Source organism: Balaenoptera borealis, assembly GCF_965194805.1.
Source record: "Balaenoptera borealis genome assembly, chromosome: 8".
Lineage (NCBI taxonomy): Eukaryota > Metazoa > Chordata > Mammalia > Artiodactyla > Balaenopteridae > Balaenoptera > Balaenoptera borealis.
Window position 1 is genome coordinate 73,292,716 of NC_138865.1, and position 21,397 is coordinate 73,314,112.

The 21,397-nt window shown below is 38.3% G+C and overlaps 1 protein-coding gene across 1 annotated transcript in view; it reads left to right on the forward strand.

Moving 5' to 3' along the window:
- CFAP95 (cilia and flagella associated protein 95) overlaps nucleotides 1-12,089 on the forward strand; it is a 93,344-nt gene extending 81,255 nt beyond the window's left edge. The window contains exon 6 of the mRNA XM_082403709.1: nucleotides 11,810-12,089. Coding sequence (XP_082259835.1) covers nucleotides 11,810-12,001 — 192 coding nt within the window. The 3' untranslated portion in view covers nucleotides 12,002-12,089. The remainder of the gene's footprint in view (nucleotides 1-11,809) is intronic.
- Nucleotides 12,090-21,397: the final 9,308 nt, after the last annotated feature.

Consider the following 21,397-nt stretch of genomic DNA (forward strand, 5'->3'; position numbering starts at 1 on the left):
TTTTTTTTTGGATTTAGAGGCTTATTAAACAGATATATTTCTTAGGCTGTATCTCTCATTGGCATTTTGTAAAGATTACCTATCCTTTTTCCTTTTATACTTTTATACTGTTTTGTCTTCTTGCCTATTTATGACTATTTGTGACTATATTATGGTATTTTATGGCCATGTTATGTGACCATGTTATTGTTAAGCCTCCTGAAATTATTACCAATATACTAATGAGTGTTATTACACAAAACTAAATCATACAATACTCATTTTTTTCTGAGAAGTACTTTTGGACTTTTGTTCCCTATTTTAAGCAAAATTTTCTGCTTAATAGCTGCCATAGTTTACTGCCCTAAGATGTTTATGGATATTAAATTACTGACATCATTTCCTAGCTTCAGTATGAGTTTCTATCACTTAATAGAGTTGGTTTTTCAAAATGGCATTTGCATTTTTTATTATGGTAAAATATACATAATATAAAATTTACCATTTTAACCCTTTTTTAGTGTACAATTTAGTGGCACCAAGTATATTCACATTATTGTTATATTCATTTGGAAAATTCTGATTTATAAAAAATGAAAACATTTTTGTGGGCCCTTTAAAATACTATGGGCCATAGACACTGGACTTTCTGTGCCTCATGGCTGAGTGGGCCCAGCCTGGACCTTACGGTAGTTTAACGCCTGCCTGACCAGGGGCATCTAGAACTTGCCTAATCTGACTGCCTGGTGTGTGCTAATTTATAAATACTTTGAGTATCATCCCAGACCAAGTTACACCTTGGACAGGAGTCAGGTGAGCATCATCTAAAGCCTTTTATTGTTCTGTTAGGCTCAGTCACATGAAAGAAACTCCCCAAAGGCTAGAATTGTCTTTAGTTTCCTGCTTCCTAGGAAGGGATGTCTAACAGTGGCTTTAAAAAGAAGATAAGGGAAAGAGTGACTTTCTGGAAACTACCAACAGCTGGGTCAGAAAGTGAATCTAGAACAGGTTGGTGGTTCTATAGGAAGTATCACCTGTCAACTAAATTAGCTTTCATTCCCACTTCTTTTTAAGGCCCTCTCTTTGTATCTTTGCTCCATTCTGTGTCCCCATGATCTTCCATAATTTCATTCCAGTATAGGCAGTCTTTTTCTTTTTTTCTTGTTCTTTTGTTGTTTTTGCTGTTCTGTTTTAAAAACATAATAGCACGAAAAGTTGTGCGATGTAATTCTGGCCACAGGGAATAATCATGTGTAAGCCTTGTAGTCTAGATTAAAGTGTGGTTTTGACAAACTTTTATTCAGAAAATTAAGGCTGAACTTTAATTAGGTAATGTTTCAGAGTTAATGATGTGTCTTCATGAGTTTTATTTTAGTACTACTTTGCTTTGTACTGCATCTTAATATATCTACTATTTAATTTTGTCTTTTTTGTCCTGTTAAGGTTCTGAATCACTATCTATTAACAAAAGAATCATGGCCACTTGCTGATTATGCTTGTTTATCTTATTATGTGCTATTGACTGAGATGAAATTAGAGTTTTAGATTCTTCTGCAAAAGAGGTGCTGGTGGGGGAGTGGAACTGGAGAAGAGAGAAGGGGGTCACATGATTGTACCTAGTATTTTTTGATGAATGTCAAGGTGTTCCAAAATGCTGCTGCTAGTTAACCAGAGAAACAGCCCTCTATTACTTGGGTTCAGAAGGAGATGGTGGCCTTCCTCCACCTAAATTCATGCCTCCACCTAAATTCCTCCACCTAAATTCAATGTGTGTTGCACATATGTGTGCTGACCTTATATGTATACATATAGGCATGATTTTGTAGTTTATAGGAAAACAATTCTGAATCCGAGTCTCATGGCATTCTGCCAGCACTAAGGGACCGCATTTCCTAGGCCCCAGCTTCAACCTTAGGATCTGCTGGCAGCTACTCATATAGCTCCACAGGGCTTCCCCAGAGATAGATAGATACATAGATAAGATAGAGAGATAGATAAGATAGGTAGATAGTCTATCATATCTCTCTATGCTCTCTTTCTCTCTTTCTATCTGTCTCCTGTTGGTTCTGATTCTCTGGAGAACTCTCACTGATACAGACAGAAAGATCTGTATGAGTTCTCTGGCTCTCAAATTCTATGATTTGATTTCATTTGATTCTCATTGATCCTTTCTCATCCTAATAGTTATTTATGACCAAGTAATCTTTTTGAATAAGTACCTTGGCAGACATTTAATTCAAGTCTACTTGAAAGTTAAAAAATAAATATTTTAACTCCTGCTCACCTCATGTATCACCAACAGCTGAGAAATTTTGGGTTTTGATTCTCAGGAAACTCAGATCCCCAAGTATTTTTTAGCATTGTGTCCTTTTAGTGGAAAGAACCCTGTTTCCTCTGATAGTATACCTTCATCTTATATTGCTTTCTGAAGTTAAGTAACCATGACCTCCTTTTGTTTCTGGGTCAAGTCATAAAAGCTCAGTTCTACTTCAGGGAACTTGGGATTCTGGGAGATTTTATTTTCCTCCTTTTGATTATCTTTAAATTTCTGCAGTGAGCATATTTGACTTCTGTAAAGAAGAAAAAAAAAGAATTGAAAATCAAGAACCCTGGGCCTCAAATTTATATCTAACCACACCACTATAAATATAAAACAGTGGCAAGTGTCCTCATAGAATGTAGACTGAGGAATAAGAAAGATGATGTTTATTTTTTATATTAAAATGATAGGAACAATCAAAATTTGTGCATAAGAAAGAAAAACTTGTCAATAACTAATGTTTAATAGTGTATTGCTTAGTTTTTGATGCTGGCCATTACTAAAGTTTGAATGATATTTGTCTTTAAAAGTCAGCTTAGGGGCTTCCCTGGTGGCGCAGTGGTTAAGAATCCGCCTGCCAATGCAGGGGACACGGGTTCGAGCCCTGGCCTGGGCAGATCCCACATGCCATGGAGCAACTAAGCCCGTGCGCCACAACTACTCAGTCTGCGCTCTAGAGCCCACGTGCCACGACTGAGCCCGCACACCACAACTACTGAAGCCTACACACCGTGCTCTGCAATAAGAGAAGCCACTGCAATGAGAAGCCTGTGCACCGCTATGAAGACCCAATGCAACCAAAAATAAATAAATAAATAAAATAAATAAATTTATATATTAAAAAAAGAACCAGGGTTCCTCAGAGAACCACTAAACCACTTCTTTGGGTTTTCATTTACATACATGTAAAAATATGTATGTTTAAAAAAAAAAAAGTCAGCTTATTTTGTGATGTGATTGTTCATGTAGATCTCCATATTCTTCTTTGTGATGACCAGACTCATTAATGATATAGATGATTATACTTATATTCACAGCCTACACTTCCTTGCATTTCCCATAACTATTTTTCTTTAGTTGAATACCTGTGTTTCTTACAAACGCTTCTTCTTTGCAAAATTTTATCAAATAAAAAGAGATAGTAAAGGTTTCTTAAGTAGGTAACAGTAATATATCCAACTAATTACATGTTCTTTATAGCTGCATTTGCCAATTACTCTTATCTGTAATTCAATCACTGGGAGAAAAAATATCCCATAGGAATGAAATCATTTTAAAAGTAGTGAAGGGAAATGAACGAAGGGATCTGTCTAAGATGCCTATCCCAAGTGATCCCCAGGGTTAGTAAAGTAATTTTGGCTGTAGGGGAATTGTTCTTTTCTTCCCACATCACTCTGCATGTGTGCTTAGAAGACAACCTTACTAGGGGAAGGTGGGTCTTCAGTCAAGTGCACGTAAGTGGGGAAGAATTTTATACATAATATATACTGAAAATAATCAAACAAAACATCACAGCAATCTACTTTAATATCTATTTTCATTCCATCCAATGTGACATTCAAATAAATAAGCTTGTTGCCTCAATACCTTTTTAAGAGTAAATGGAGTATACCAAATGAGGATACTTATAGGCATGCTAGGGAAGAATGATCTTTGCTGTATGAATGCCAGGTGGCTAATAGCTATCTGTAATGGTGGACACAAGGTTAGTTTGCAGTGACTGATTTGGCCAGGAAACGTAACCCATTATGTAGTTTTATGGATGAGCTATCTAGATGAAGGAATTGAGACTGTGCTTTCAAATTATCTTGTAATATTAAATTAGGCAGAGTTACTGATGTTCCAGAAGGCAGGCCTAAAACTGAAAATGACCTTGAAAAATAAAACTATGAAAAATAAAAGGTCCTAAAGAAAAAGGATGAAATCAAATAAGAATAAGTGTAACCATAGAACAACCCCTTGGAAGACTGGGAAAAAATGGGTAAGGACTGGGTATATGGTTATCTAAGAAACAGCAATGTCATCTTATTCCAAAAAAAAAAGGTTTGGGAGATATTGATGCTTAGAGGCTATGGGAATGAGGGTGGGAAGGGGATAGGAATCTAAGAATTGGATACCCATCACTTAAAGATACACTGATACATTTTACTGATATAAGTGGTAAAACTGTGTTCTATTTGTCTTTCACAATGAGGGAAGGTCGACTGGGGACTCAAGAGGACCCTTCTGTAATATCCTAACCTGTCTTTCTATGATCTGTTAAAAAGAAGAAGGAAGAGAAAGAGAAGAAAAGGAAGAAGAAAGCTTTATTAACCTTAACGCAGATTTTCCCTGCAGTGATTGTCTTGCTGGGTCTTTAGAGGTTCCTGTTTCTACAGGGCCTGTTTGCCCTCAGCATTCTTTTCTCTGACAGTTTCTTCCGTCTTCTATCCGGATGTTTCATTCAACATCCTCAGCCCTTCTCTGAAACAGCACACTCAAAGATGAAAAGAGATTGCTTCTTGTGTTGTGTTTTGTCAGGTCTTGACCTCTGTGATGCTTCTTTGGAAGTGAGCAGTTGTTGGCTACCACAACATTCTTTGCCCTCCCTTTCCTCAGAATTTATGACATTGCAACACTCTGTCCATACCTTTTCTTCTCTGTCTTTCATGGCTTCTTTATGAACCCAGCCATGAATGTCCCAAAGATTTGGGTCCTAGAACCCTGCTCCTCTCATTTTACATAATCTCAGAGAATTCATCCACTCCCATGGCTCTATAACCATCACTTTTGGGGGTAACTTATTTTTATATAATTTCAAACTTACAGGAAAGTTACAAGACTAGCAAGAGGAGCTCCCATATAATCTTTACCTAGAGTCAGCAATTGTTTACCATTTGAGAATAGGCCGGACACTTTGTGCCCCTTTACCTCTGAACAGTTCAATGTGTATTTCTTAATAACAAAGACACATAGCTATGATAAAGTTTTCAACCTAGGGGAAAATTGATACAGTATAATTATTTAAGCCACAGTCCATATTCAAATACAATCCATGATCCCAGTAATGTTCTTTATAGCTATTTCCCCAGCCAGTGATCACTGCTGTGCACAGGGCACTGACTTCTCTCCAGGCCATCTGTCCCACAACACTGCCTTTACATTTTGTACTGATGTCATCTCTAATTAAAAATGTCTGAGAAGTGACTCATCATTTCCCTCCTTAAACAAGTCCTCTCCATCTCCATGTCTTTTTTACTCTTTTTAGCGGTGTTAGAACTCTCTCAGACATCTGGGTTTGAAGCTATGGAACATCTTTGGTTCTTTATCCACAGTTAGGCTGGTAAGTCCTCTAAATTCTTTCTGTGAAATGTCTCCTCTAGTCCAGCTCCTCTTAAGCTGTTGTGCTCTGATACCCACCCATTCCACACTTCAGACAAATGCTTTCAGTTACCCTCATCTATCTGGAGGACTCAGAAAAAGCTTGCAGTGATTGTCCTATCTTAAGTGAACTTTGTCAGAACTCAGGGTCTGTGTGGCCCCAGAATAGTGGATCAGCCAATAATGTGTGACAATTCACAAATCTCTTTCTATACACAGTTTCTAAATACTTCTTCCCACCCCCACTAAATAAATGTTGAATAAACATTTAAATATTATGTTAGGGTGTTGAAACTATAACGACTATCTGCAACTCACATATGCAGAGGAAGTATGTCTAACTGATAACTGGCCCTCTTCCCGAGCCCATAACCAGTGGGAAAACACTAACTCTTCAATACTCTTAAAGCTTAGTCTGATTCCATAATTTAAATAGTTCCTATAGGAGATATTTAACCTTCCTTGAAAAAACTCTCACTTTCTCAGAGATCCTCTCCATCCCCTATGTGTAGAAAAGCAGATCTGAGACTGTTATCTGTTAAAAGTCCTGCTTACAAGGTTGGCCTTTTGTTGGCATCTAGAGATAAGAATTCCTGAGTAAGAGTAGCTCACTGTGTCTAAACTGTTTGCACAAACAATGTGGTTTATGTTGAACACCTGTTTTCCTTCTGCGAGTCTGGAATTTTGGTATGTGTTAGGCAGAGGGTGCCTATGTGACCAGCCCCCAAGAAAAATCTTGGGCTTGGAGTCTCTGATGAGCTTCCCCAGTAGATAGCATTTCACAACACATGGCTGGGGGAATTAAGTGCATCTTGTGTGACTCACTGAGGTGGGGCTCTTGGTCTCAGAATTTCGCACCTGGTTTTTTCTGGACTTTAGCCCATGTGCCTTTTCCCTTTGCTGACTTTGCTTTGAATCAACTTGCTGTAATCAATCATAGCCACAAGTACAATTATATATTGAGTTTTATGAGCCCTCCTGGCAAGTCACTGAATCTAGGGGTGGTCTTAGGAATCCCAACACACCCTACTTTTCTCCCTGTGGCAGATTGTTATTTTCCCAGAATGGTTGCAACATGTGCTGGCATCGCACATGCTCTTACAGTGTGATTTTGACACTCTTCACATGGAGAGGCAAGTCCATGTTACCTCCCCTAGAATTTGGGTGAACTGTGACTATGATGGAAGTGATGCTATGTGATTTCCGGAGTAGCTGATTAAAAGCAACGCAACTTCCCTCTGGTTCTCTTTCTGCCATCCTTATTCTCAGAACCCAGTCACCATGCTGTGAGGAACCCCATGCAGGCACAAGGAGTTGTTGTACAGCTGTTCCATCAACAGTCCTAGCTAAAGTCCCAGCAGATAGCCAGCATCAACTACCAGTTGGAATGAGAGATGTTTCCAACCCCAGCACTTAAGTCACTCTCAGCTTTCAGGTCTTTCCAGCTGAGGCCTCAGACATTGTGAAGCAATAAGATGGCTTTGCTGTACCTTTCGAAATTCCTGACCCAAAGAATCTGGAAATGACTACTCTTTTACACTGCTATGTATGGGTTGGCCAGTTATGCAGCAATAGCAACTGTACCTTTCCCTGAGATGGCATCCGGGTATATGGAAAGAGGGATGCAACTTAGCATCCTGATGCCAGAGGGGAAGAGCAGCATTTTCTGTGCGGTGGTCTCTGCCTGTTCTGGTCTCTGGGATGATATCTCAAGTCCAGCTTGTTGCTCTTTCCCTTGCCAGCATAAGTGGCTATAGTCTGTGGCTGTTGTTAACTGTCAGTCTTTTTCTATTTCTCACTCTTTTTCTCTGGGCTTGGTTGGAGCCCTCATGGCATGTTTGAGATGACTCAGCCTCATTTCCGCTTCCATAGATACTGTGGACCCCACAGAAGCCTTCTGTGACTCCCATTCAGTACCTAGCTCCAATGCTCAGCTCTGCAGCTAACAGTTGAACTCCCTCTGCAGACTTACAACTACTTCAGGGTCTTGTTTATGCCACAGGATACAAACGTGGCTCAGAATTGATGATTCTCAGGGCCTCCCTCTGCCTGACCATGCTGTTCCGCCAGTTTGGGTTTGGCTGTGCCCCAGGCAAATGAAAGAACAGCATGAGTGGTGGTCTGTTCCGAGTTCTCATGTGAGATGGGGGCCCAGGAGACCCCTTATACCTTTGTGCCATTATTCTCATTTATCCAGTGCACTTCCCTCTGTCCGCGTCAATGAGACTCTGTCTGATTTAAGTCTACGGATGGGAAAATTGGGAAATGCATCGACTATTTCTGCTGTCCTGCTTTACTTTTCCCTTATTTTCGTCTTCGTACAATGCCCCAGACTTCTTCCCTATCTTCCTACTCTCCATTCCAACTCTAGTTTAAGCCTTCATGGCAAAGGATGTTTTCTCTACATGCTTGGAGAAATCTATGATCTGAGTCTTCCAGGTATGGTCATTGATATTCTAAAATCCTCAAGACTGTGAACTGGATCGCAAGGCTGTTGTCTCTCAGAAAAACCCTATTTTGCATTAGAAGGTGATATTACTTTGCTCTTTGGTTGCCATTTTTTTTTCTAAAACAAATTTTGATCTCCCCTTGGGAAAATGGGTGGTTACACACACAGAAAAGGGAAAACTACTAATAATTTTGAAATGATTACACCCTCCCTGTATACTTGGTTTGAGAGGTACACCAAATTACTCACTTGTCCAAAACTCCCACCATCTCACTTTAGCCTTGGGTATGAACTGCAGTCAATATAAAGGTCCTTTGAGGTAGGACCTTCTTGGTGAAGCTGCTTTTTTCTATGCAGTTTTGTGCCTTTTGTATTAAACTTTGGAAAACGTACTTTGTTCTGCTTTCTTATAATAATTATACCCTCCTGGTTCCTGATAGTTTGTTCTTATTTTTGAAAACCTTCTTTATTCACCTGTTCCATGTTTGCATCCTTCTAATTCCTGAGTATATGCTTAGGCACAAATTTACTGCTTGCCTTGACTCCTACTTTTTTATATATGCCCAGCTGCTCCCTTGTTTTTGCTCCATTTCCTTGCTCTAACTCTCAGAACCTCAGTGTTTCAATATTGCAGATTATTCCGTATATATTAGGATGCTTTTAGTAGGTTGTGCAAAAACCAACTGAAACCAGATCAGACAGTAAAAGTAATTTATTTGCTCATATTTTTTTGAAAAGTCTGGCTTCAGGAAAGGATTGATACGGCAATGTCATCATACTTTTTACTGACTCTCAAACCTGCCTTTTATGGTGTTGGTTTCATGCTATACTGATTGTAGGCAGGCTGCCAACAGCAACCTGGGCTAGATGCTTCCTTACTTATGTCCAATAGTGGAAAAAAGAATGTTTTTCCCCCAAACCCTTGAACAAAACCTTAGGCTTTAAGCTGTTTGGACAAACTCAAGTCACATGCCTAACACTGAACCAATCACTGTCATTGAGAGTGGAGTGAGATTATCCTTATTGTCTTAGGCCAATTAGATTCTGCCCCTAGACCTGGAGGGGGGTTAACCTACTCACACTGCATGGCTACTACACAATGCGAAATGGGAGAGGTGGATTCAGGGTGAGCTGGTGTCACCTCTTAAAGTTTGCATGAGATGAGCATGCTCACGTCTTCCCAACTCAGTGTTCACTACTGACTTCACTTGGTAGCTTGAAGTCAACCATGGCAGGAGTATTTATACCACAGAAATTGTCAAATATTACAAATCAGTTGTGTGGGTTTTTTTTTTTTGGTGGGGGGAGCTGGTTTACCAATACATCTCTGATAATGGGAGGCACTCAGTTTTATGTGTTAACAGGCAACAAACATTCTCTTAATTAGTTTTCCTAACTTCAGAATTGCACACCCCTACTTACCACTTTTTAAAAATATTGGCTTTCCTGAGATTTAATTCACCTGCCATAAAATTCACCCTTTTAAAACATACAATTCAGTGATTTTTAGTGTATCTCCAGTGTCATATCATCATCACCACAGTCAATTTCAGTATATTTTCATCACCCCCAAAAGAAACCCCATACCCACTGTAGTAGTTAGGTTTCTCTACAGAAACAAAACCAAAGCTGAAAACCCCGAAAAGCCAGTGACGTAATTCACTTTGAGTTTGAAGGCTTGAGAACCAGGAGTACCAAGGAGCAGGATAAGATTAATGTCTCAGCTTGAGCAATCAAGCAGGAAGGGGCCAATTCTTACTTTCTCTGCCTTTCTCTTCTATTCAGGCCCTCAACAGATTGGATGATGCCCACCCACATTGGGGAAGGCAAACTACTGAGTCCATCAGTTTAAATGCTAATTTCATCTGGAAACACTTTCACAGACACAACCCACAAATAATGTTTAGCCACGTATCTTGGTGCCTCGTGATCCAATCACACCCATTAATAGTCACTCCTCATTCCTTCCCCTCCCACTATCCCCTGGCAAAGCTACTTTCTGTCTCTGTGGGCTTGCCTATTTTGGACATTTCATATAAGGAATCATACAATCTGTCTTTTGGCTTAGTTTCTTTCACCTCGCATAATGTTTTCAAGGTTCATCTATGCTATACAACTATCAGTATTTTATTCCTTTTATTGCCAAATAATATTTCATTGTGCGAATAGACCACATTTTGTTTATACATCCATCAGTTAATGACACGTGAGTTGTTGAGATCCAGTTCTAATCATAGTTCTGGAATCCGGTCCTTTTCACCTTCAGTCTTTAGTACCTTCTGCGGCTGGAATACTTTTCCTAAAACATCACATTTATTCTTGTCACTCATCACATCAAAATATATTGTCCACTCTGTCTGGGAGATGCTAAAGGAAGGCGTTGACCTTGCATGTGAAGCTGTCCTCAGTTCCACTGCAACTGGGGTAGAAATCAGCAGATCCTGCCGCCTACTTAGAGGGCAGTTTGGCAAGCGATGCTCTAATCTCATTTAAAGGGCCTCTAGCTGACCAAAAACAAACAAACAAACCCCAAAGAAATAGACCCCCAACAACACAAAGCAAAAGCCCAAACCTATATAGAAAGTGACATGGATATTATGTAGCTTTTGGATTTTATTGTTTATATATTTTATCTCTTAAATATTAAGAATTTCATGAGGGTGCTGGTGGGATAATGTGTCTTACAGGCAGATAGCTTGAAGCCCTGGCTGAATCAGTAGCATTCTTTAGATTCTCTCCTGAGATTTTAAGCAAATGGTCTTGTATGTGAAATGGGAGTAATAATTCTTACTTCAGAGCCTGTTGTGGATTAAAAGTTATAAATACTCAACTACCGTGTTCAACCCATAATAGGCACTCAGTAAATAAATAGACACTATAATGATTATTATATGGTTAGAATTTTCACTTATTTTCAATAAAGCCAATCTAAGATTAGAACTATTTTGGTGTTCTTTCATTGTTTTATAGTTTTGGTGATTTAATTTCAATATTGTCCTAGTGCTTTAAAATTAGTACCAATTTGAAGCAGAAATTAGATAATCAGTGCAAGGGCTTTATGTTTCTTGTCTACCATTACCCTTGATGTAATCTGAGAGAATCAATATTTCCTTTGGGAAATGGTCAATGATAGTGTCTTATTTTATTACTATAGAAACTTTCAGGAAGTGCTCTAAGGATAAATACCTTAAATATTATACTGGGTTATACTGATGTAAATTTCTCATAGGAATGAATCTTCCAGCTTGGCATTTACTGGCAAGTATGACTTGATAGCAACTATTAAAAATATAACCCACGATATTATTCTTTGGAATGATTATAACATATTAGTAAAAAAGATATTGAATGGTAGTTAAATTGTAATTGTTTTTATCTTTCTGCAGATGGTCATACAATTTAAATGGTTCTTTATGCTGTATATTTATGGTTTAGAAAAATTTACGTATATGATAATTTATAATTTTAATTTTATAAATAAAACAGCCATGAACTAGATTCTTCTTTCAGAATTAGAAGTACTTATAAATGCAATAGCCAAATACAAGAGGTATTAGTAATTTGAGAGAATAAATTAATCAATTGTTTGAAAATTAACTTTTCATCATAATACAACTAACACAGTAAAGATCAACTTTTGGAAATCACTCCTTTTTACATATTTCAGTCATTTAATATTATCTTTCTCCCTCCTCCCATAGGGTTATCCTTGTCAAGATGATGATTATTCAGTTGTCCACAGAAAATGCCATTCTCAGTTCACAGATCTAAATGGTTCCAAAAGATTTGGCATCAACACCTGGCATGATGAGAGTGGGACTTATGCCAATTCATATGTAAAACGAGAACTCTACCCATTAACCAGTGGCCCTGTTGTTCCCTTTTTAAAATAATGTATGGAATCAGATTCTATAACTAATGAAAGGTAATGGATGTAGCAGTTGATGATTTTCTATCCTAATAAATGCAGTGGAAATATTATGATAATAGATTCCTTTAACACAAAATCTTATATTCTAGAACAGTGTGTATATCTTTCTTTTCATAAGCTACTCTGGTATTTTCCAAAGTTTAGTATGTTTTTCACTGAAGGTATATAACCCAATTCTAGATGGTACTCGGAGGAATTTTATTTTATGTTAATTTATTTTGTTTTATTTTATTGACTGTGGATTTATTTTAAATTTTATTAGGAAAAAATGCATAAAGCTAACACAATCAAGCTCATGATTGCTTAGGGTGTGTCTGATTTAAAAAAAAAGAGATAACTTAAATTCCACTTTTGAGTGAATAAAAATTTAGGTGGTACTCAAATTCTACATGAAACTCAAATGGCTGAAGTTTGAGCAACAGGGCCCTATAATAATGTTGAGTGCGTGTGTGTGTGTGTGTGTGTGTGTGTGTGTGTGTGTGTGTGTGTTTATTGGGGAGGAGTGTGTCTGTTTATAGACTTTAACATATCTATGGTGGCTAGCTGCTCTGTGGATTATCATTCAGCATGGTGTTTTTCCTTATACAATATAACACTTTTTATTGTATGAAGTAGCTGAGATGCAGACAGAATCTTAGTGAAACTTTAGGGGTTTAATGGAAAATCCAGTCATCTAGTGTTAAGTGTAGAATAAATCTTAGCAGTTGTTTTGACTCGCACTCCCGTTTTCCAGATGAGCAGAGACTCACAGAGGTTCAAGTAGCTTGCCCAGGGTTACATAAATAGATTCTAGTTGATCTTTGAGGTACATTTGAACTTTTGTTTTTTTCTGAGGATGGGTTTATTTATTTGGTTGGCCTAGGTTAAATTTACTCTCATTGTTTTTCTTTAAAAAAGAAATTCATGAAATAGTATTTCATGATAAATGCTAATTTGATTAGCAAAATATGGGGAAAACTATAAGCCTTGTGAGTAGAGAAATGATAGTAAATAAAGAAAATGTGGATATGCCAAGGAAGCATTCACCAGCAGAGTTTTACTATAATTTCTAGCTGCTTTAAAGTGTGTCTGTACATATACACAAATATATATGTATAAATATGTATATTATATATAAATACGTAATGTTAGTTCTTTTTTTAATTAATTAATTTTTTTAACATCTTTATTAGAGTATAATTGCTTCACAATGGTGCGTTAGTTTGTTCATTCTTTATATATTACCTATTCTAGGGTATACCTACCTAGGATTACCTTTCTTTCCACAGACTACAAATTCAAGTTTAATCACTCCGAACATTCATTAACATATCTAGGGTGGACAGATGTTTGAAGTATGCAAATCTGTATGTCAAGCTACTCATCATTTGATTTTTTTTTTCCTTTTGGAAGGAGGAAAAGTCTTAATGGCCATATCATTACCTTTGAACAATGCCTTTACTTAGAAAAAAATTCACCTACTTTATCAGGAATTCTATATTGTCACAATGATTAACATTACATTTTACATAAATGACCTGGGCCTGCCATGAGGGATCAGTTTAGAAATCAGTTTTTGTTTGGTTAGAAGGAGAATGAAATAAGAGGGATTTTATTTAAACTAGTAGAATAAAATGATGCACTGAAAAAAATAGAGATTACCTAGATCTTTCAGGTAAAATTATTTTGTGTTGATTTGGATTTCTTTAGATAACTTCTTTAATGGTTCACCTCACCAGTATCAAAGACCATTTCAAACAATAAAAAGTGGAACTCAGATATGATCATTGGAGAATGTCTTCCTTAGGAAATGACCACACTGACTTCTGATGGTTCCACATGTATACTTCATAGGATTCCACCTGAGACACCAAAATAACACTGTATCTTGTGTGTTTATACAGTTAGCATTCATATTTGGTCAGTATTTTTCTTTTGGCCTTTATGTGTTATTATGTCAGAACTGTTGGTGTGAGCTCACTATGGCAGAATGCAGACTGCTGCTGGGAGAATGGGTAATTGGTTGGGCAAATCCCAAGTAGATGTATGGCAATGGTGGTCCTTGATTAAATTTGGCCTACAGATAAGTTTTATTTAGTCTTCAGAGTGTTTTTTTCATTTATCTTAAAAAATTGAGCCAAATTTTATAGACTAGGACATTTTACTTTAAAGTTTGAATTTTTATGTCCTTGGCACATTTGCAGATCTGGCAGCACTGGTCTGATTTTGATACAGCAACAATCAGCAGGGATATGATAGGAGACCCTCTTTGGATGGGGGTGAGTTCATCATTTTGCTGTAATTCTCACCTGGTGTACTTATTTATGGAGGCATTGTTACCCTTTACCTAAGGAGAGGTCAGACAAATATGAAATAACAAGCTGTAGAGGGAAGGGGGTGGTAGAAAAATGGCAAAATTGGCAGCTTCTTGGTGACTAAGATTAGGATGATAAAGGCAGAAGCCACATCCTAATAGTAGAGACAGCAAATCTGGTTAAGTTCAAGTAGGCATCAAGATCCCGGAGTATATGACGTAGAAAATAGAGATGGAGAGTGGGTCAAGCACTTCACCTTAGAAATATAATCTCAGATCCACTGGTTTATACTGGGAGTACATTTGTGCTGAGGCAGGAAGTGAGGGTACCAGACCCAACCCCTAGAATATGGAGCTGGCAGATGAAGACAAGAAGCAGGGCCCAGCCAGCTCACTGGTTTATTTACAGAGGAAAATCACCCCCTGGATTCCCCCTGGGCTCCTTTTTCTAGAGGTACAGAAAAACTCCAGATTCACCAAGACTCTAGGCAGAAATAGTAATGTCCTTCCTATGGTACATAGAGTAGAGGTGGCAGGCTGGTAGAGACCACAGAAGTGCCTGGCACTGCCACCATCAAGAATAGAGCAGCAGATTCTTTCTCAAAGCTATGTTGACCAAAAGCTAACTTTAGAGTCAGCAGCAGTGCAGTTTGCCAGTAGCTGAAAGCCCACTCCAAATAGCTATGGTAGGGCAAGCATGAGGCAAATATTGTAAATCAAAGTGGAAAACCCAAATAAAATCTCACACAGTAAATCAGTGTCCCAAATATTAAGATCATAAGCTTTATAAAAATATTTAACAGCTTTATTGAGATATGATTCACAAACCATAACGTTCACCCTTTTAAAGTATGTAATTGAATGATTTTTGGTAGATTCACAGAGGTGTGCTACCATCACCATAATCAATTTAGAACGTTCTCACCACCCCCACAATGAACCCCATATCCATTAACTGTCATTCCCCATTCCCTCCCAATCTCTCAGTTCTAAGCAACCACTAATCCACTTTCTGTTTCTATAGATTTGCCTATTCTGGATATTTTCTATAGGTGGAATCATACGGTGCGTGGTCTTTTGTGACTAGTTTCTTTCACTTAACATAATGTTTTCAAGGTTTCGTGTTGAATGAAGTATCAGTGCTTCATTCTTTTTTGGCTGAATAATATTCCATTTTACAGCTATACCACAGTTTATCCATTCATCAGTTGATGGACGTTGGGTTATTTCTGCCTTTTGGCTATTTTAAATAATGCTGCTACGAGTATTTATGTATGAGTTTTTGTGTGGACATATGTTTTCATTTCTCTTGGGCATATATGTAGAAATGCAACTGCTGGGTCATATGGTAACTCTATGTTTAACCTTTTGATGAACTGCCAAACTATTTTCTAGAGTATTTTACATTCCCACCAGCAATGCATGAGGGTTCCAGTTTCTTAATATACTTGCCAACATCTGTTATTTTCCATTGTTTTGATTATAGCCATCCTAGTGCGTGTGAAGTGGTGCCTAGTTGTGGTTTCGATTTGTATTTTCCTGATGGCTAGTGATGTTGAGCATCTTTCTATGTGCTTATTGGCCATTTGTGTATTTTCCGTGGAGAAATCTTTATTCAGATCCATTTTCCATTTTTAAATTGGGTTATTTAGCTTTTATGATCATAACCTTTTGTAACAATTTTCAAAAAAATTGGAACACATGATCTGAAAAAAAAGATTTTCGTTTGGGCTTGAGAAGTAGCTTAGAAGCTTTCATTTAGAATCAAATACTGGAATTTCTGTTCCAATGCCACAGAATATTTGAAAATGAATAGAACCTGGAAGATCTTGTAGGCAGGCACTGTCAAGCGAAAATTTATAATACATGTATGTGGTTTAATCAATATTTTTGATAATGGTAGTGATAATGATGATACAGTAAGTCAATAAAGTAATATTGAAATTATTCAAAAAATTCTGGGGAAATGTGTTCTTTAATTTTTCATCACATAGTTCTACTTTTCATTTGTCAGGGTAATAACTAGGGCTTGTTCTCCAGGAATCAAATTCATCTCATTCTCTAACACTCTTCCCTAGTACTAGAATTTCCCCTTTAAGCATGGATCTCAACCTGCTGTGCTTATAAACTCCTTTGATGATCTAATGAAATCCAGACCTTTTGTCCTGAGAAAGTTACAAATATTCCTGTTAAGAGAAGAACATTGGGAAACATTCTAACATCACTAAGTAATGAAGTTTTCCTTTCCTTTGGAAGTAGATTAACTAAATTGTGAATATTTAACAAGTTCATATTAGGTTTGTGTGTCCACTTCCAGAAGGCAAAGTATACATGCGTATATGTATATATGTACACACACACACACACACACACACACACACACACACATAATGTATTTATATTTGGCAACCATGAAAGAGAATGTGTAATTTTATCAATTAGCTTTTGCTAACCACCTGAAAACATACTGACTTAACAAATGTTATTTCTTATTGTTCTGTGGTCCACTGGGTGGTTTCTGTGTTCTGGGGCTGGACAGTTCTAGGATGGCCTCTCCTGGTTGGCCCTTGGTTCAAAGACAACTGGGATGTCAGGGACGCCCTGGCCATGAGTTGTTCATCATGTGGCATAACAGACTGGGTTTGTTCATTTGGTAGTAGTGGCAGGGATCCCAAGAGCAGCAAATGGCGATGCTTCTGTGCACAAGGACTTGTCAGACATCTGCCTGTGTCCTGTTTACTAAAGCCTGTCTAGAGCAAGTCAAGAGGCCAGCCTGGAGTCTGTGTGGGTGGGCTCTACCAAAGAGTGTGGGTAGAAGGAGGGGGTAATTTGTGTCCATTTTTATAGTCTACCACAGTCTTTACTGTTGCATGCTTCTTATGAAAAGTCCTTTGTACAGAAGTTATGCCTCCTCCTGTTCAGTACTTCTACTAGAGCATAGAGAGGGAGTTTTCCCCATTTGTGTTAAATTGATAACATAATTTGGTGCTTTTTTGTCACTTGAGGCCCTTTGCTCATGTAGTTGTTGGTCTTCATGGAGCCTAGTTATGGGCTAGGATAACCTCTCTGGATCCATTCCTAAGACAAATTGAACCCCTCCACTCAGGGGTCCTGGATAGCTGAGAATTGTGAAGAGTTCCTCCTTTGTCAGAGATCTGGAAATAGTGCAAATAGAGAATAAAGGAATAAGAAAAAAAATAATATGTTGACTTCTCTCTATCTCTTGGTATCCTAGAACTGTCTCGTTGCAGTTAAAGGATCAAAGCAGTTTCTAGCTCAGGGAGGCAGCCAGCCCTTAAATTTGGCACACTGTAGGACAGTACCATCCATCCAATGCTACATACCATTTCGGGAGGTTTGCTGATACCCTGAAGCCAAGTCATCCAGGCTTAGAATTTGGAGGAGGCAACAGTTACATAGGTGAGGAGACTAAACTGAGTTTCTTAAAAGTGGTTAGGGGCTAGAGGACAGAATGTACAGATTTAGAGTCAGGTACCAGAGCTGAGAACCAACATGTGCCAGCACTTTTAGTATACTTACAACATTTCATCTTCACAACAACTTCAACGGATATTGGATGTGTATATGTGCATGTGTATATGTACGTGTGTGTGTGTGTGTGTGTGTGTGTGTGTGTGTGTGTGTGTGTGTGTGTGTGAGTGTGTGTGATTATTATTAGTACTTCACTTTGGCCCTTAAGCCTCCAATTGGTGAAGGGACTTGTTGGAATGCAAACCAAGATCGCCTGAAAGTGAGCTCAGAACTCCATATCCTCACTGTTGAGGCAAGTATGATTCAACTCTTGGAGATTAAGGAGATACTGTTCATTTAGCCTGTGACTTTCCAGTGTCCTGTGTTGTGGCCAGTTTGTCAAATGGCCACACAATCCATGGCCCACCTGATCCTCCTAATAGAAAGCTAGCTCTTTACTTCTTTAGCCCGACCACCTTCTGCCTGATGTTATGTGTATGTGAAATCCTTGTTTTTCCATGTAATTTATCAGCTGTTGTTTTTATGAACCAGAAGATAAAGGATGCTATGGACTTAGAGGCTCAAAACATGGATTTGTGACCATTTCTGACTGTTTGAGAAACATTCCCCCCTCTAAAATATTCCCTAATTCTCCTTAAGTCTGGGATTGGTTGCTCACCAGTCATTTGTGCTTTTTGTGTGTCTCTCTATTATGGCACTCACCTGCTTTTCTTACTACCATTTAACAGCTTTTGGAGAGCACTGTCTAAAACACAGTGGGCACTCAGAAATGCTGAGGGAATTGGCATAAAGACATCTGTCATAATCATATGCTGGTATAGTGAGTGCATGGGTTATTGATAATAATTGCAATCCATATGGTCAGAATGGTTTTAGCTAAAAAGACTCAGATAATTAACAGGTTTATATTACCAAGAGCTTCAGTGGTAATCTTGGGAAATGGGAGGAATGGCAAAATTGGCCTAAGAAAATTTTATGTCCTGTATGGCAAGACAGTTTGCCAGAGCATCCATTAATCTGACTGAAATCCTCCTTAAAGTAAAAAAAAAAAAAATTTGCTCACAAACCAGAGCACCAATTTGAACAAATACTGCTCATGTCCCAAAGATGGTGAAAGTTGAATGATGTAGCGCAATAGGTGTGATAAAGGCAGCTAGTGAGACTGAGAGCTGAAAAGCTGGCGTGGAAGAGGAGCTGAGAGGAAAGCTGTTTTGAAGAAATGCTGCACGGAAAGTAAATCAGTATGCACACTACCTTTCTCAGGTCCACAGTCATTGTACAGACTTGGTTATCTAAAGTGTAACAGACCATGGCAGCTAAAAACTTGGAGAATGATGGTCATGAATTGGACGTTTGAGGATAAATATTTAATGTGGTATAGTTTGCCTTTTTGTGTTTGTCTCAGCCCTCCTCACTCAAATTTCTTATTGTAGAAAATGAAATTGTTTCATAAGTACTCTGAAGGTCACTTGTGATGGCTCATTTTATCTCTACTCATGCCTTCTGTTTGTGTTATGGGCTTGAGGAATATTTAATGAGTAAGTGACAGAATTTTGTCTTCTTTTTTTTTGTTGTCTGAACACAAACTACCTTACTCTTATGTCACCTTCCTATCATATACTAGGAGTGGATGGCAGCTGTCCCAGTGAAGTAAAACACGTAAACAAACCAAAAGGCTGAAATAAGTAACAAAAATATCAAAATGAATGACATTCAAATTTGACTTCTCCATGGTATACCTATTTACAGCACCATAGATGACCAAGAATTAACCATGGAAGTAGGTATGCTACAGAGCTGCAATTAAAAGAAAGAAAAAAAAAACAACATTGATGGTGGGTACCAATTCCCATCTTCCAGATAAAAATATTTTTTTAAAATTTATATTCTCTTTATGAAAGCTCAATTTATATTAACAGTACCTGGGTCTTAAAAATATAGAGGTTGACCAAATAGTAAAATTTGTAACAAGAGAAGGCGGCAATCTGCAGTCTTGGTATACAGCAATGTAAGGAAGAGACGTACTTGAAGGAAAAAATTATAATAATTCAACTCTGAGGAGTCTTGAGAAAAAGTAGGTTATTCTATTCTCCTGAGTTTGTTAATACTAATGAGCAATCTGGTTAAAAGTTAAATATGAAATCTTAAAAGTATTGCCTATCCACTAATTTCATTTTCTAGATCTTTATCCTTCAAGAATGTTTTCTAGAGAGCATCCAGTGCACCAACTAGAGAAACATAGGTGACTTCCTTTGGAGGAGAAGCATTAAAGCAGTCCCACAAATTGTAAGGAAAAGGGCCCTGGCCTCTCCAATCGGGCTTTTGAGAGGTTGTCCCTTCTGCACCTTGTTACATCAGTTATGCACCCCACCCCTTAATCCTGCTACTCTTTCAAACCACTGTGTCATTCTCAAAAAATGGACAATACTTAGTTGTCGGCACCTTCTGCCCACCCACTCCTTCCTGTCTGGATTCTGTGTTCATCTGTGCTGCATATCAACTATTGCCCTTCGGATCCACTTCCCACACTTCTTCTTCCTATTCTGGACCCTGAGAGGTTGTACTTTAGAGATGCTTCAGTAGACTCCATTGCCCTTGTCTTCGGGTTGACCGGTTTAGCAAATGAAAACACAGGACACCTGGTTAAATTAGAATTTCCAGTAAATTGATAATTTTTTAGTGTATGCCCCATGCCATATGAATATAAACACTTAGATTTACCAGAAATTCAAATTTAACTGTGTGTCTTGTATTTTATCTGACAACTCTACTCTGGCTTCCCATTGGTTTAGTCAATGGGAGTAGTAACAGGTAACCGAGGAAATGAGAGTGAGGTCATAGTATTTCTCTGCCCTGTTCCCTCTTGGCTGGGTTGATACAGGCTGATTTTATCCCTTGACAGATGGTCACAGCTCCTGTCAGGCAGTCATTGTGTTCCAGGAACCTCTCCTTTCCCAAGTGCCTTCTGACCTAGGGAAGGTAAATACTTCTCCAATGTTCACATTCTTTGTTCCTCCTTAATAGTACCTGGGTACTTCGTTAACCCTTGTCATTTCCCTACTTCCTTCTCACACTTCCCATACCTTTTAAAAAATATTTATTTATTTATTTATTTGGCTGTGTCGGTCTTAGTTGCAGCATGCGGGATCTTTTAGTTGCAGCATGCGGGATATTTAGCTGCAGCATGCGAACTCTTAGTTGCTGCATGTGGGATCTAGTTCCCTGACCAGGGATCGAACCCAGGCCCCCTGCATTGGGAGCGCGGAGTCTTAGCCACTGGACCACCAGGGAAGTCCCCCATACCTTTTTAATACTATCTTTATTAAATGCTTCTTAAATAGCCCAGATTGAGCATGTTACCTATTTCCTGCCTGGATCCCTAAACAGATGAGCTCTTACAGATCTAGTCCCAACATTGTCTTTTGGACTCTGGCACCCTCTGTTTCTCACAGCAGTGGCAATGCTGACCCTAGACTCCTTTTGTGAACTGTGGATGCACTGCCCCTCCCTTCTTCAACTCCTCCTTTGCTGGATGTCTTCCTTTTCCTACATCTAATATCCAGGTATTTCCCT